Raw genomic sequence first — 13,363 nt, forward strand, 5'->3', positions numbered from 1 at the left:
TCTGACTCTGCCAGCCCCCAGAGGCCCACTGTAGAAATGCTGCTGAAAATGGGTTTAAGAAACAAAGTGTCCTTATATTTTAGAGACACCTCCTGAAAAATGTAAGGATAAATGGGGTCTGGGATTTGCAGAGGGAGACAGGATAAGCCATGAGTTGATAATTTCTGAAGCTGATGTATACACAGAGGTTTATTACACTGTTCTCACTGCTTTGGTGTATATATAAATTTTTCCATAATACATTGTACAAAATTAAATTTAGTAACTCTGTGCAAGTGAAGTCGCAAAGAGCCAATGACCGTCACAGGCCCACTATGTATATGACACTTAACTCCGGATGTCTTTTAAACTCAATCCACCGTTGGCTTGGGGGTTCAAAGGTGCCAAATGCCTAAAGGAAGAAAGTCAGCTCTCACATGCTGTCCTTTCTTCTCTCATTAACTGAACACTTTGTTCCTTGCCCCTCTTCTCCTTTCTTACTTCCCTCCTAAGTGTGGACACCGTTCTATCGCTTCTCATCTTCACGAACTTGAACAAGTTCCCTCTCATCCCTGAACCATGCTCTGAGAGCTGGGGACACCTGCTTAGCAGTGTCATGAGGGTCAATTTTGACTGTATGTGGGCGCATCTAGCCTCAAAAGCCCACAGAAGTCAGGAAGGTCATACAAATGAATGAAGGTGATCAGGTAGGAGAAAATTACGGGACCCACTTAGAGCTATCTTTAGCTTTGTCACTTTTAGTAGACCTTACCAGTAGAAAGAACTATAAGAAAATTTTTATTCTGTGAGACAAATAACAATGCCAGCATGATCATAGATGGAATAAATAATCCATAGTCATAAATGAATGGGCAATAAACTGAAACTTAGCCTCAGTGTCGGGGACTCCTAAGGAGCGGTGGGGTTGGGGCAAACCAGAGCACACAGACCCCATCTAACGGGGCAGTCCTCCTCAGCTCCAGCTGGTTGCTGCGGTGAGGGGATGTCGAGCCAATGCTCACATGTCTTCTTGTTTTACATGACAAGCTAGAAGCTAGAGAACCCAAATTGAGTTTGGGTTTAATTATTTAAAAACAAAACAAAACACCATGAAGGCCAAACTAAGCTTATCTATGGGCCAAAATCAGCTCCCAGGCTGCCCATGTGCAACCTCTCACCTAGATAATGGGATATGACACAGTTCCCCTTCCTCTCCTTTCCTCTTCTTCCTCTAACTTTCTCCTTCCCCTCTCTATTTCCACATCCTTCTCTCCTAACCACTCCCACTCCTCTTTTCTCTACTAAGTCCAAGTGGTGGAAGGGATCGAGTTGGTTGAAGAAGTGGCCGTGCCCTAGATGCCTCACCCCCTCAGGGCTGAGCTCAGTGCCTGGCACATAGTGGATCTTCTCCATAGTGGATCTTCACAGTGGATCCTCAGGAAACACTTTGATGAATTTAGAATAAGCCAGTTCACTTTCTTGTGCACCCTGTGGGCTTACTCAAGGAACTGTCTTGTTGTTCTTTTGTTGTTGTTGTTGTTCTTGACAGCTTTGCGAAGTCGTTCTGGCCGCTCCATCATCAACGGGAACTGGGCAATTGACCGGCCGGGAAAATACGAGGGCGGAGGGACCATGTTCACCTACAAGCGTCCAAATGAGATTTCGAGCACCGCCGGAGAATCCTTTTTGGCTGAAGGCCCCACGAATGAGATCTTGGATGTCTATGTGAGTTTGGATGTTTCTGGACTGTTGGGATTTTGCATCTTATGTTTCTTCCAGGGACCACACTTAGCACAAATAAGCAATGTTGCCTGTGCTCAATAAAACCATCCGAGCTAAGCCTTTGGAGGTGCCGAGGTGCTTGGCGTTCATCTTTGCCATTCACCTCTGAATGTACCTGGCTCACAGAAACCTTAAACTCTACCAGATGCTTATTACCCTCAGAGTTTATTGACCCCCTAAAACCATTTTTACTTGTTGAACCAAATCAGAGGCAAAACATATCCTTTATTTCATGAGCATTGGCTCCCCTCCAGGCACTTTTCTCCTAATGCTAATTTGGCATGTTTTCTTTTTATGGCAAAAGAAAGCAAATGCCCTAAAGCAAGACAAGACCGCTCAAGTTCCCAGCCCTCTTCAAATTCTACTAAAAGCGAATGAAGAAACGAGAGCTCCAGAGTACTCCAGATGATACAATAAAGCTCTGAGTAACAATATAGAGGTTTACTACAGGTTCCTTGCCTGGCAAAAGACAAAATTTGGGATTTACTTTACAAGAAACTAAATTATGAAGTCGCCCCAGAGTTTAAAATGGTCCTTATTTTTTGAAGAAAGTACTAAGATCCAGTCTTCTTATAAAGATCAGGAAATAAAAAAAAAGTGACAAGAAATAAAAGCTCAAAATCAGGTTTTGACAAAGACAACCTCGCCCATGGATCTGCCTTCTCTTACCATCTCCAAAGCCATGCGAATCTACATGCTAATTTGCTGTTAGAATTTCATAAATATTAGTTCTCCAACTATATAGTTACATGTTCATTCCTGTTGGGCCTGGTGGCTCATAGACTAGAAACTATAAAAGAAGCCTTGTTATAGTTAATTTTGAATATTTTTTTTTAAGACTGTCCAGTTGGTTGTTGGACTCCAGGTAAGTTTCAAATGGCATCAGGGGTAAAAACCCCGGTTGTTAAGGGCCCACTGTGGGTGGTCTAGGATGTGGTGGCCAACAATAATTTCGTAAACGAGACAACGTTTGCACTGGCAGGATGCTCATGCAGAAAAGGCATAAGAGAGGCCAGGAGGGTTTCCGGCCTCAGACCCACAGTCAGAATATGTGAAAAGAGAAGTGAGGGAATTAGGGGTAAACAGGGGAACCAGAGGCCACACCCCTTCATCCCTTGGGGTTCTGTGTTCACCACCATGATTCCTGGGTGTCAGGAGCTCCGTGGTTCTCATGTCTGCCTTTGTAGAATGGAGGCCCCATTTCCCCTGGAGAGAGCGGGTAAAGGGATGATGGGGGACAGAATGAACACTCTCATGAACCAACAGGACCCACCGTGCAGGGGTGACTGGGAGACACTTGTGCTTTTAAAGGATCTAAGAGACAGCTGTGATTCTAAGCTCCTCCTCCAGATGAGGAAATCAAAAACTGTGAGACCATGGGACTTGCTCTTGGGACTTGCTCTAGGTTATACAACTGGTCAACAGGAGAGCCCCTTTAGAAAGCAGTAGAGACAGAAATGTCAGAACAGGACAGTGTCTCCTTGCCTGGCTCATATTCACACTGCAGATTCCCATCCTACTCCTTCTCACCAGCAAGGCCGTGGGCACAAAGGACTGTGTGTTCCGAAGCCAGTAGGGAGGTATTCTGCAAGGCCGTGCTGATTTGTGTTGTGCTTTCTGTCCCAGAGGATGTTTAATTCTTGACTTCCACGGCCTTCTGCAGTTTCCTGCTTGATATCCTGCTTTTGTCATTGGTTCCTGAGAGAATAGGAACCAGGGACACTTAACTTCCCGGACACCGGTTGTCCTGACCCCATGTCTTTGTGGTTCTGGAGCTTTCCATGGATGAGAGGGGATGAGACCCAGAAAGTGGACGAGGGAGAGGGTGGGGCAGACTTTTCCTGAGCCAGCCTCATGGCCAGGAAGGGTTCTTTAGAGGAACATACAGGATCGCAGGCTGGCTCTTCTTGGCGTGACTCTATCTCGCCCTCTAGTGTTCAAATGAGTTCCCCTGGAGCATACACATGGCTTGGCCATTTTGAGAGAACCGAGCACAATCTAAACCATGGTGTGAGATGGTTGAGAGCCAACAGAAAGGCTCTGCTACCATTGTTCCCATCTTCCTATTTGGAATGTATAAAATCTTGACTTTCAGACTAGTTTTCTTCTAAGTCCTTCATTCTTCAAAAGCAAAAAACCCATCGGGGAAGAGCTTTCCTTTAATCTGTCACAGGTTCACTAATATGATTAGATCTGAATCATTTATAGATAGTGCCATGTATAGCGGGGGACCTTGGGCCAGCAGGAAAGGCATGTGAGTGTGTCCCGGTGCAGTGACATTGACCTCTGTGTTGTCAGATGATACACCAGCAGCCCAACCCAGGAGTCCACTATGAGTACGTCATCATGGGGACCAATGCCATCAGCCCACAGGTGCCTCCTCACAGGAGACCAGGTAAAATCTCTTGTTCTACTGCCAAGCACCCCCCACCCCGCCCATTGTTTCTTTTCAAAGCCCTCTGTCTCTTGTGCATCTCCCTTGTGTCTCTCAGTCAACAGAGAGAAAACACACGGACACACCCTTGACATCAGAGGATGCTTCACCATTTGTCTGAGCCTTTGCTGATAAGAGAGTCTCATTCATTTGATTCAGAAATGAGGTGAACACCCTAAGTCTGTCTTTCCAGTTCAACATTTTAAGATACCTGATATTATTTTTTTAGAGCTGCCTGCCATATAACAAATTACCTCAAACATGGTGGCTTAAAACAACACACGTTTGCTATCCTACAGTTCAGGAGTTCCGGAAATCCAAAGTGGGTTTTGCTGGGCTGGAATCAAGGTGTTGGCAGGCCACGCTCCCCTTGGAGGCTCTAAAATGTTCTGTCACCCTGCCCTTTTCACTTCAAGAGGCCTCCTGCACTCCTCGCTTCCTGGCCTCTTTTTGCATCTTCAGTGCTGAGTAGCACTTTCAGATCTCGGGTTCTGACCCCCTTCTTCCGTCATCACATCTCTGGGCCCAGCCAGACAGTCCAGGACCATTCTCCATCCCCAAATCTTTAATTTCACATCTGCAAAGTCCCTTTTGTCATATAAGGTACGATACTCACGGTTCCAGGGATTAGGAGGCAGACACCTTCAGAAGGCCATTATTCTGTCCGCCTCATGCCTTTTTTTTCTCTTGGTCCCCTTCTGCTTCTCCTGACACTACTTTGACTTGTAAGAAAAGAATAATGAGTTCATGCCTAATTATCTACCTCTTTCCTGTGGGCTCTGCTGATAGATACAGCAGGCAGGCAGCCCTCCGGCTCTGCAGATATTTCTTTACCAAATGATAATGGAACCCACCACCCAAATGGAGACTTGTTTTTTCCATCTTTTGAACCGGAAGGCCTACATAAACATCAATGATAATATTACTCACGTGCATGGAGTCCTTGCCGTGTGCCGGACATTGCTGAGCCTTTCACATAGATGAACTCATCAAATTATCACGACAGTGCTCAGAGGATGGGGCTGTTTTTGGCCTCATTTTAAAAAGTAGGAAATGGAAGCTCAGAGAGATGGACTTACTGCCCCGGTCTGACAGTGACCTCAGTCTGCTGTCTGTTATATCGCGTAGGGTTACCTGCTCTGACACCTGTCCCAGGCAGTGAGGGCACAGATGTGAGGCCTGGCCCACCAAATGGATAACTGAGTTATCTGACTGTCACAGGTCAGGGAAGAACAATCTGGCTCCTCGGAGACAGCAGGGTGTACGCCGGGCACGTGGGCTGCGCATGTTGTCCAAACTGCAAGTCAGCACACTCAACCCAACACAACGTTCGAGCCATTTGCAGGAACGATCCACAGTCTGAGAAACAAAGCTCAGATGGCAGAATATTGAGGTTCCTGAAATCTGATGCTGATGGATAAGGACAATTGGACAGACTATTTGAAATCCTACAGGGTGATGATGATTGATAACAAGCCTGATGGGTCTCAGCTAATGGGTAGCATGGGATTGGCTACCCGGGACAGGGCGGGCCCAGAAGGAGTCAGTTGTAAAAAGTTAGTGAGAAGGGGCAGTCTGTAGTAAGCTTTACCCTCCATGAACTCAGGCTTTACCCTCCATGAACTCAAATCCAGCTCTGCCTCTTTCTTGCTGTGCACCCTCAGGCAAGTCAGAAACTTCTCTGAGCACGTTTCCAGTCTACAAAATAGTGAAGAGAAAAACCCTACACTCGAAGGCTTTTCTTGAAGGGGTCAGGCCGTGGAGGAGATTGAATATGAGGTGCCATCCCAGTGTAGTGCCCAGTGCATGCAAGGTGTACAAAAGATTTTTAAATGTTTTTGTCTGGTAATATTTTAGTCTTACTTACATCAGTATGCCTAGTCTTGATTCTATTGATTTAAATTGTATTTAATATTTTAAGCCACGAAGTGTTGTTAAGTGGTACAGGGTGGGGAAAGTCCTAAGTTTTAACTGGATTCTACAGTAACTCTGGAATTTGCCTCCTTGTTTTATATCAAACTAGTATATGCTTGAACAATATTCAAGCAAAATAAAAATATATAAAGTAAGATGCGAGTGCTCCATAATTGCCCAAACTTGGAAGCAACCAAGATGCCCTTCATTCGGTGAATGGATGGATAAACTGAGGTACATTCAGCTAGTGGAATATTATTCAGCACAAAAAGAAATGAGCTACCTAGCCATGGAAAGACATGGGGGAAACTTAAATCTGCATTATTAAATGAAAGAAGCCGATCTGAAAAGTCTCCATACTGTATGATTCCAACTATATGATATTGTGGAAATGGCACAACTTTGGAGGCAGTATACAGATCAGTGGTTGCCAGGGACTAAGGGAGAGTAAGGGGTGAATAGGCAGACAGAGAGGATTTTTAGGGCAGTGAAACTATTCCCGATGATACATGGTAGTCTACTTTTGTCAAGATCCATAGAATGTACACCACCAAAATGAGCTCTAATGAAAACTATGGGCTTTGGGTGATAATGATGTGTCCATGCAGGTTCGCGGATGGTAAGAGATGTACCACTCTGGTACAGGATGTTGATGGGGGCGGTAAGTGCATTATGTGGGGCCAGAGGAGGTATGGAAACTCTGTACTTGCCACTTAATTGAGCTGTGAACCTAAAACTGCTCTAAAAAAAAAAAAAAAAGAATAAAGTCTACTTAAAAAAAAAAAAATATGTCCCAACCTCATCCCCCAATCCCATTCCAAGAGGGAATATCTCTCCATGATTTGAAGGGGTTCCACCCAGCCCTTTCCTGTGCATGTAGAAACATGGTTATAAGCAATTTGAAACTTTGTCTGCAGTCTAAGTGTACAGGGAACATCTCATGCCGGTCTTTTCCAGAAGTCTAACTTAGATCTCGCCTCAACTTCAGATTTCCTTGACACTTGTAGAAAACTCGGTCTCAGTAAGTACAGAGGCTCCCCCCACACACCCCCAGTATGAGTAAAGATCCCTGCCTGGCACAGGTAAAGTCTGTGGTGCTCAGGAAACTCTGACCTTCTGACTTCGGCCTCTCCTTGCCTTGAAAACATCTCTCTCTCTCTCTCTCTCTCTCTCAAAATGCTTTCCACTTTTCCCTCCTCTTTCTTCCTCCTTCTCTTCCCATTGGCTGGCCCCAGTATCTGGGCCTGTTATCCTTATTGAGAACTCAGGCTTTCACTGTGAGAAGGAAGAGCTGTTGACGTCCAGCAGCTTTTACTTCTCTGCAAAAATCCTGAGAATTTTTGGTTCTGAGTCCAGAACACCTAAGGGCTTGGCCACTTGGCCTGGGGGACGTGGGACAGACACAAAGGGCTGAACACCAATTAAATCTCTCACAAGGGGTCCTGCCACACACGTGTGGATGTATATACAAAATGAATTCTGCTGTGCTTTTTCTTTCATCAAACAATGCATCAGTCATATCTCCGTGTCACAACATACGTTTTGCTTCATTCTTTAAAAGAAAAAAAATAACATAGCATCCGTTCGTGGTTGTAGCATGGCGTATTTTAACCAGTACCCTGGTGGACATTTAAGTTCACTCTACTATTTGGCTATTTCAAAACATGCTTTAGGAACCATGCTTGTGCATACAGCTTTGTGTAAAAGAATGGGAATATTTGTACGATAAATGTCCTAGAAACTGAATCCCTAGGTCGAGGGGTATGTGCATTTAAAACTTGGGTAGAGGGTTGCTGGAGGGGAGGTGGGTGGAGGGGATGGGGTAACTGGGTGACGGGTATTAAGGAGGGCACGTGCTGGAATGAGCACCGGGTGTTCTACGCACCTGATGAATCACGGACCTCTACCTCCGAAACTGATAGTACACTATATATTAATTAATTGAATTTGAATAAAATAAGAATTCAATAAATAAATAAATAAATGAAACTTGGGTAGATATGGCCAAATTGCCCTCCAAAACTCCGTGTCTATCAGCAGGCTCCTCCTCCCCTGTTTTCCTGTATCTTCAGTGAGGGGTTTAGGGATTTAGGGGTCTCCAAAGTTCCTCCTCTTTATTGTGAGGCTAATAAAGTTGTGGTGATTGTTTTTGTTTTCACATGTAGTTCTTTCATTATGAGTGAAGTTGAGCCTTTTTGTGTGACTTTGGGCTGTTTAAAGTATTTCTTTTTATGTGACTTCCTGGCCCTTGCCTGCTTTCCCTACTGAGACGTTCGTCTTTTTCTTATTCATTTTTAACAATGTTTTGAATATTAGGGAAACTGGTATCTGCATGTTTAAAACACATGTGCTGTGGATTGGAAATGACCTCTTGCTACGTAATTTCTGATGTCCAAGGGATGTCCTCGGGAGGACTCCGGGTCCAGACCAGTCTTACTTCTGTGTGTGCACCTGCCTCTCCTAGGGGAGCCCTTCAACGGCCAGCTGGGGACACACGGGAGGGGCCAGGAGGAGGGAGAAGAGAAAGAGGAGGCTGAGGAGAAGGAAGATGTGCACGGCGGGGCCCCCGAAGTATTCACCTCGGAATCGGCACAGACCTTCCCAGTCAGGCATCCGGATGGATTTTCTTCCCATCGGCCAGACAATGTGGTGCCGGCAGCACCACAGCCCCCGCGGCGAAGCCGGGACCACAACTGGAAGCAGCTGGGGACCACAGAATGCTCCACAAGTTGTGGGAAAGGTGAGCTCGAGTGCGGGCGAGGAGGGTCTCTGCAGACCCCCCGGGCGAGGATTGGGTGGCTGGGCTCAAGGGACGTGGCGCAGCCTCCCCTCCTTGAGCCTGACTGTGAGATGGTTCATGGGTATGACATTGGGTGGAGGGTCCCCAAGACCACCCTTAAGCTTGATGAGCCACAAGAAGGACACACAAGACTCAGAAGAGCAACTATGCTCGTGGTCACAACTTATTATGGTGAAAGGATACAGGTGGGTATCATCAGGGGAAAACGCACGTGGGGGCAAAGTCCAGGAGAAACCGGGGGCCGGCTTCCGGGTGTCCCATCCCAAGAGAGTTGCACCCGGATGCACTGAATTCTCCCAGCAGTGATGGGTGACAGCAAGACCAACTATTGCCAACTAGATAATTGAGGTTTGGTGTCCAGGGGGCTGACTATGGCTCAGTCACATAGGCATGGAGCCCCCACGTGACTGACATTAGCTACTCAGCCTTTAGCACCCAGAAGTCAGACTGATAGATAGAACACGGCCAAGACCACAGGCCCACAAATACAGGCATTCAGCCAAATCGCATTGTTGGCATAAACCATCTTGTCAAACTGATACGGTGTGGAAAAACACTCCTATCAGCAGAATATCCCACAGGCTCAAAGGTTGTCTCCAGCCCTGCTCCGGGGCCAGTCATGAAGACAGGGCTTTCTTTGGAGTGTGCAGGGTTTGAGCACCCCAGGCCTGCTGAGTTAACCCTCTCCTGCACGACGAGTTCATGAATAACCACAGAATGTGTTCACTGAGTTTAAGATCGAGAAGTTGAGGCATACGTACACAAATACCAGGTAAAACTCATTCTCAAATCTAAGATTCCAGAAAAAAAGCACACTCACGGGGCTTGAGGTGTGAGCCGGCTCTTACGCTCACCAACGCTCACAGCTCCTCACGGTTCTCTCTGTAAAATCTTCACCGTGTATTGTCCCATTATCCTAACCCCATCAGCTACGACCCCGGGGGCAAGCCTGCAGCCCAGCCACACCAGCTCCATGCACTCCTTGCAGGAAGGGAGACCACATGCCAGAGACACCAGAAGGAACAAACGGTGTCTCTCCAAACAAAAGAAAAGAGTTACAGGATTTAGGAGAAGGGCAGATGGAGTTCAGGTGACATTTAAAGAAAGAGAGTTTTGATAGGCTCAAAGCAAAGGAGGCTGTGGGCAAAGTGGTCAATATCAATATCAGTCTGAACTGTGGGGTGGATCTGGGGTCTATTTCCTTGAAAACTCCAAAGTTAAGGTAGGCGTGGAATGTGTCCAGAAGCCCCTTATTGAATGTCTGGCACCTGGGTTGGAAATTGAGGCTGTTTCTCAGTTTCAAGGTGGCCTAGCTCCTTAGTGCAAGGATCTGTCTGTGACCACGAGGAACTATGAGGCAAGGGTACTGTCTGCGTGGTAATGGCCTCCTGTTTGTAAGGAAGTCCTATTTGTGACCCTAAAACCGCTGTCCTTGGAGGGGAGGTGGCCACGGAAATGGGAAGGCTTTATCCCAAGAAGTTCCTGTTGCTTGAAAACTGATACACTAAGAAAAGTGGTTTGGGGATTTTTTTTTTTCTTTTCTTCAAGAGGCATGTACCCAAGGGTACAAAATTCAGGAAGTCGGACATATTTTGCACCCAGGAAATTTTCACAACCGCCTGTAAAGCCTTTATCTTTTTCCCAAGAGCATTAGCTTGGTGGCTTTTGAGAACCAAATTGAGGTGTTTGGTTCTTCGCAGGGGCTGGAGCGTCTCCTGCCTGGACCCCCAGCCAGTTCCGTGATGACTGATAACTGGAGCACCGATTTCTGGAGCTGACACTTCAGATATTGGTGGGCTTTTGCTTAATACATGTGCAAAGAATTTGGACTGAAGATTCATTGCCCTAACCTCTTTTTTAAGCTTTCGGAGGGAAAGTGATATGCCCATAGAATGTGTCTGAACAGAGGCAGAAAGCTAATTACACAGGAAGGCCAAAATCATTTCAGTCAGGATCCATCCCTGGAACTGTAGAGGTGAGCAGGATGAAATGCAGTTGACATAGGAACCCGGGGTCCAAATGTGTGATTACTGAAGTTTCCACCATGGACTTAGTGGTGCAATGCCCACCAGAGGAACCAGACACATTTGTGCTAGGTACACACAAGGGAAAGTCATAAAAAGAAGAAAAATTGCCGTCCTGTGGTTTTATATCAAGGATGGCAGATGTGTAGAAGATTCTCTCCCCTTTCTTGTCCGTAAAGATCGCCTGGCCCAGTCTTTCAAGTAGCGTGAGATGTCGCCGTGCCCAGAGACCATCAGGCATCGCCTCATGGACTTTAATAGAATAAGGACGAAAGCATGTGCCATTGCCCACTCACCCTTCATGCTGCTCACACAGCCCTGCATTCACTGAATTGATGCCACATACCCCAGTGTTCATTCAACGGGTCATTCAAGGCATGATGGAGGGACCCCATTTCCAAAAATTCTGGTTGTCTTTCCCCCAGCCAACCACAGTCTGTGTGATCCACACTGAGCTAAAACACCTGCCTCGCTTACTATATCCTCTGGTATGGAGCCAGCAAACCACTTACACTCCCCGATCTAGCTCAGATGCACCTCCTCTGTGAAGCCCTTCCTGGTTCTGCAAGGCACAGGTGGGCACTTATCCTAGGGGACCCCATGGCAACTCAGGACACATTCTTGTCCCAGCTCTGCCTGGCCTGGCTGTCTTCGCGCATGGACACTTTGCATCGCCTGCTCCTGGGATGGTAGCCAGCACACAAGGAGACACTCCTCAAGTGTTTCTCCAATTGATGAATATATTGTCAAATGGGTCATATCCAGCTATTAGAAAAGGTGTAAGGGTAGTTTTTACATCATTGCATCCTGGATAGGCAAGGCTGTTACTGCCTTACTGTGTTCTATTGTAGCTTAAAGAATGTGGATTTATGTACTCACAACTGAAGAATCTTTTTCTCTAGATTTCCATATGATTTTGTTTAACGTTCTTAATATAGTCTTTCTCCTTTGCCTTGTGGACACACACACACACACACACACACACACACACAGCATCTGCCACTTGGATGCTTGTGATGACATGCTCATCCTCTTCTTTACCTTGAGAAACAGCACGGTTTCTCCAGTCCAAGAGCTACAGAAGAGTTTCCTTGGAAATAAAACAAGAGCAGAGCTGTTTTCTCCCCCAGCCCTCCCTTCTCTCGTACTCTTAGCCCCTTGCTCTTCCGCTGGACAAATGGCAGCAGCCCCTGGATGCCCCTCCTTTGCTGCCTGTAAGGTTTGTTCCCAGCAGCGCTGGCTGGATTGCAGGGCACATGAGGCCATGTGGATGCATCCATGTTTAGCTCAGCAGCAGTGACAAATGTACCAGGACCACGCCCCACGTACCGTCTTGCTCTTATAGATGCAACCCACATCCATGCTCCCTCTGACCTCACCATTCGTCCCCACACAAATCTTCTCCAGTCCTTTCTGGTGGAACTCAACAGACCGTGTGTCTCCATGCCTCTCAGGGGAAACCACTCCTCACGATAGCACTGTCACAGAGAGGGGTCCTGCCACCGACAGCCCAGAGTGGCTCATACTCCACCTGGCTGTTGCCCAGACTTCTGTCTGGTCAAACTTTTGGCTTGGCTCAGTCGATTCCTGGAGTTCCAAGCCTCAGATGATTTCATTGTTTTCTTGCTCCATATTTTGTCCCTCTCTCCCCAATGCCGCACCAGTCTCTCCACACCGTCCCCTGAACTCACTGACTTGCCTGCTTTAATATCTGCAGATTACCTGCAGTACAGTTCCCTCCTCCGGGATAATATACCTCTGTTCTGATCAACACGCACAACATAAAACCCAACTGAAATGATCCCAGATTCTCCCTGCTGCCTGAAGCCCAGCCAGCACCTGACGTCACCATCCCATTCTCTGCAGAAATCAAAACTGACCCAAAGAAAGAAACCGCTGTGGTCATTCGAGTCAAGAATTATAGTTCTCACCATCAGAGAGTGAGCCTCTGGATTTACGTCCTTGGCTGAACTCTGGAGCTGGACCATGAATAAGTGTAGGGTAAAGGCACTAAGAGGGTGAGGAAGGTCCGTGGCCACGTGCAAAGAGCCCTGGGCAGGACCCATCCCTCCAAGGCACAGAGCATTCCTATGGTAGCCTGTATCCTTTTAGCTAAAGATATTAAATTGCCCCTGAGTGCCATGTGGTTGGAGTAGTAACTTTTGCTTTCCAGTCCACAGACTTGCCAGCAGAAAAGTTACACCCACATGGTCTGAAGGGATAAATAATAAGATTTTTACTTAATCCCTTAATAACTGGGTCCCACATGGGTATCCTGAAAGGCGTGAACGGAATCTTATTCATCTTTGTAAGCGAGCACAATGTGCTTAATATTTGTGGAATTTAATTAAAAAAATCTCTTCTTCATGGAAGCAGTTATGTCACTGGACAAAATTTCATTCCACAAAAGTTTTTGCTTCTTATTAGTTT

General features: G+C 46.5%; 1 protein-coding gene across 2 annotated transcripts in view; it reads left to right on the forward strand.

Annotated features, from left to right (window-relative positions):
- The window catches only part of THSD4 (thrombospondin type 1 domain containing 4), a 580,073-nt gene that overhangs the window by 538,818 nt on the left and 27,892 nt on the right, over window positions 1-13,363 (forward strand). For both annotated transcript variants that reach the window (XM_088025131.1, XM_028100463.1), the window contains 3 exons: window positions 1,529-1,704; window positions 4,060-4,156; window positions 8,574-8,849. In XM_088025131.1, coding sequence (XP_087881257.1) covers window positions 1,529-1,704; window positions 4,060-4,156; window positions 8,574-8,849 — 549 coding nt within the window. The remainder of the gene's footprint in view (window positions 1-1,528; window positions 1,705-4,059; window positions 4,157-8,573; window positions 8,850-13,363) is intronic.

This window comes from Eumetopias jubatus, unplaced genomic scaffold (assembly GCF_037043125.1).
Source record: "Eumetopias jubatus isolate StellerSeaLion01/CBP00866 unplaced genomic scaffold, mEumJub1_p1.0 scaffold_7, whole genome shotgun sequence".
Lineage (NCBI taxonomy): Eukaryota > Metazoa > Chordata > Mammalia > Carnivora > Otariidae > Eumetopias > Eumetopias jubatus.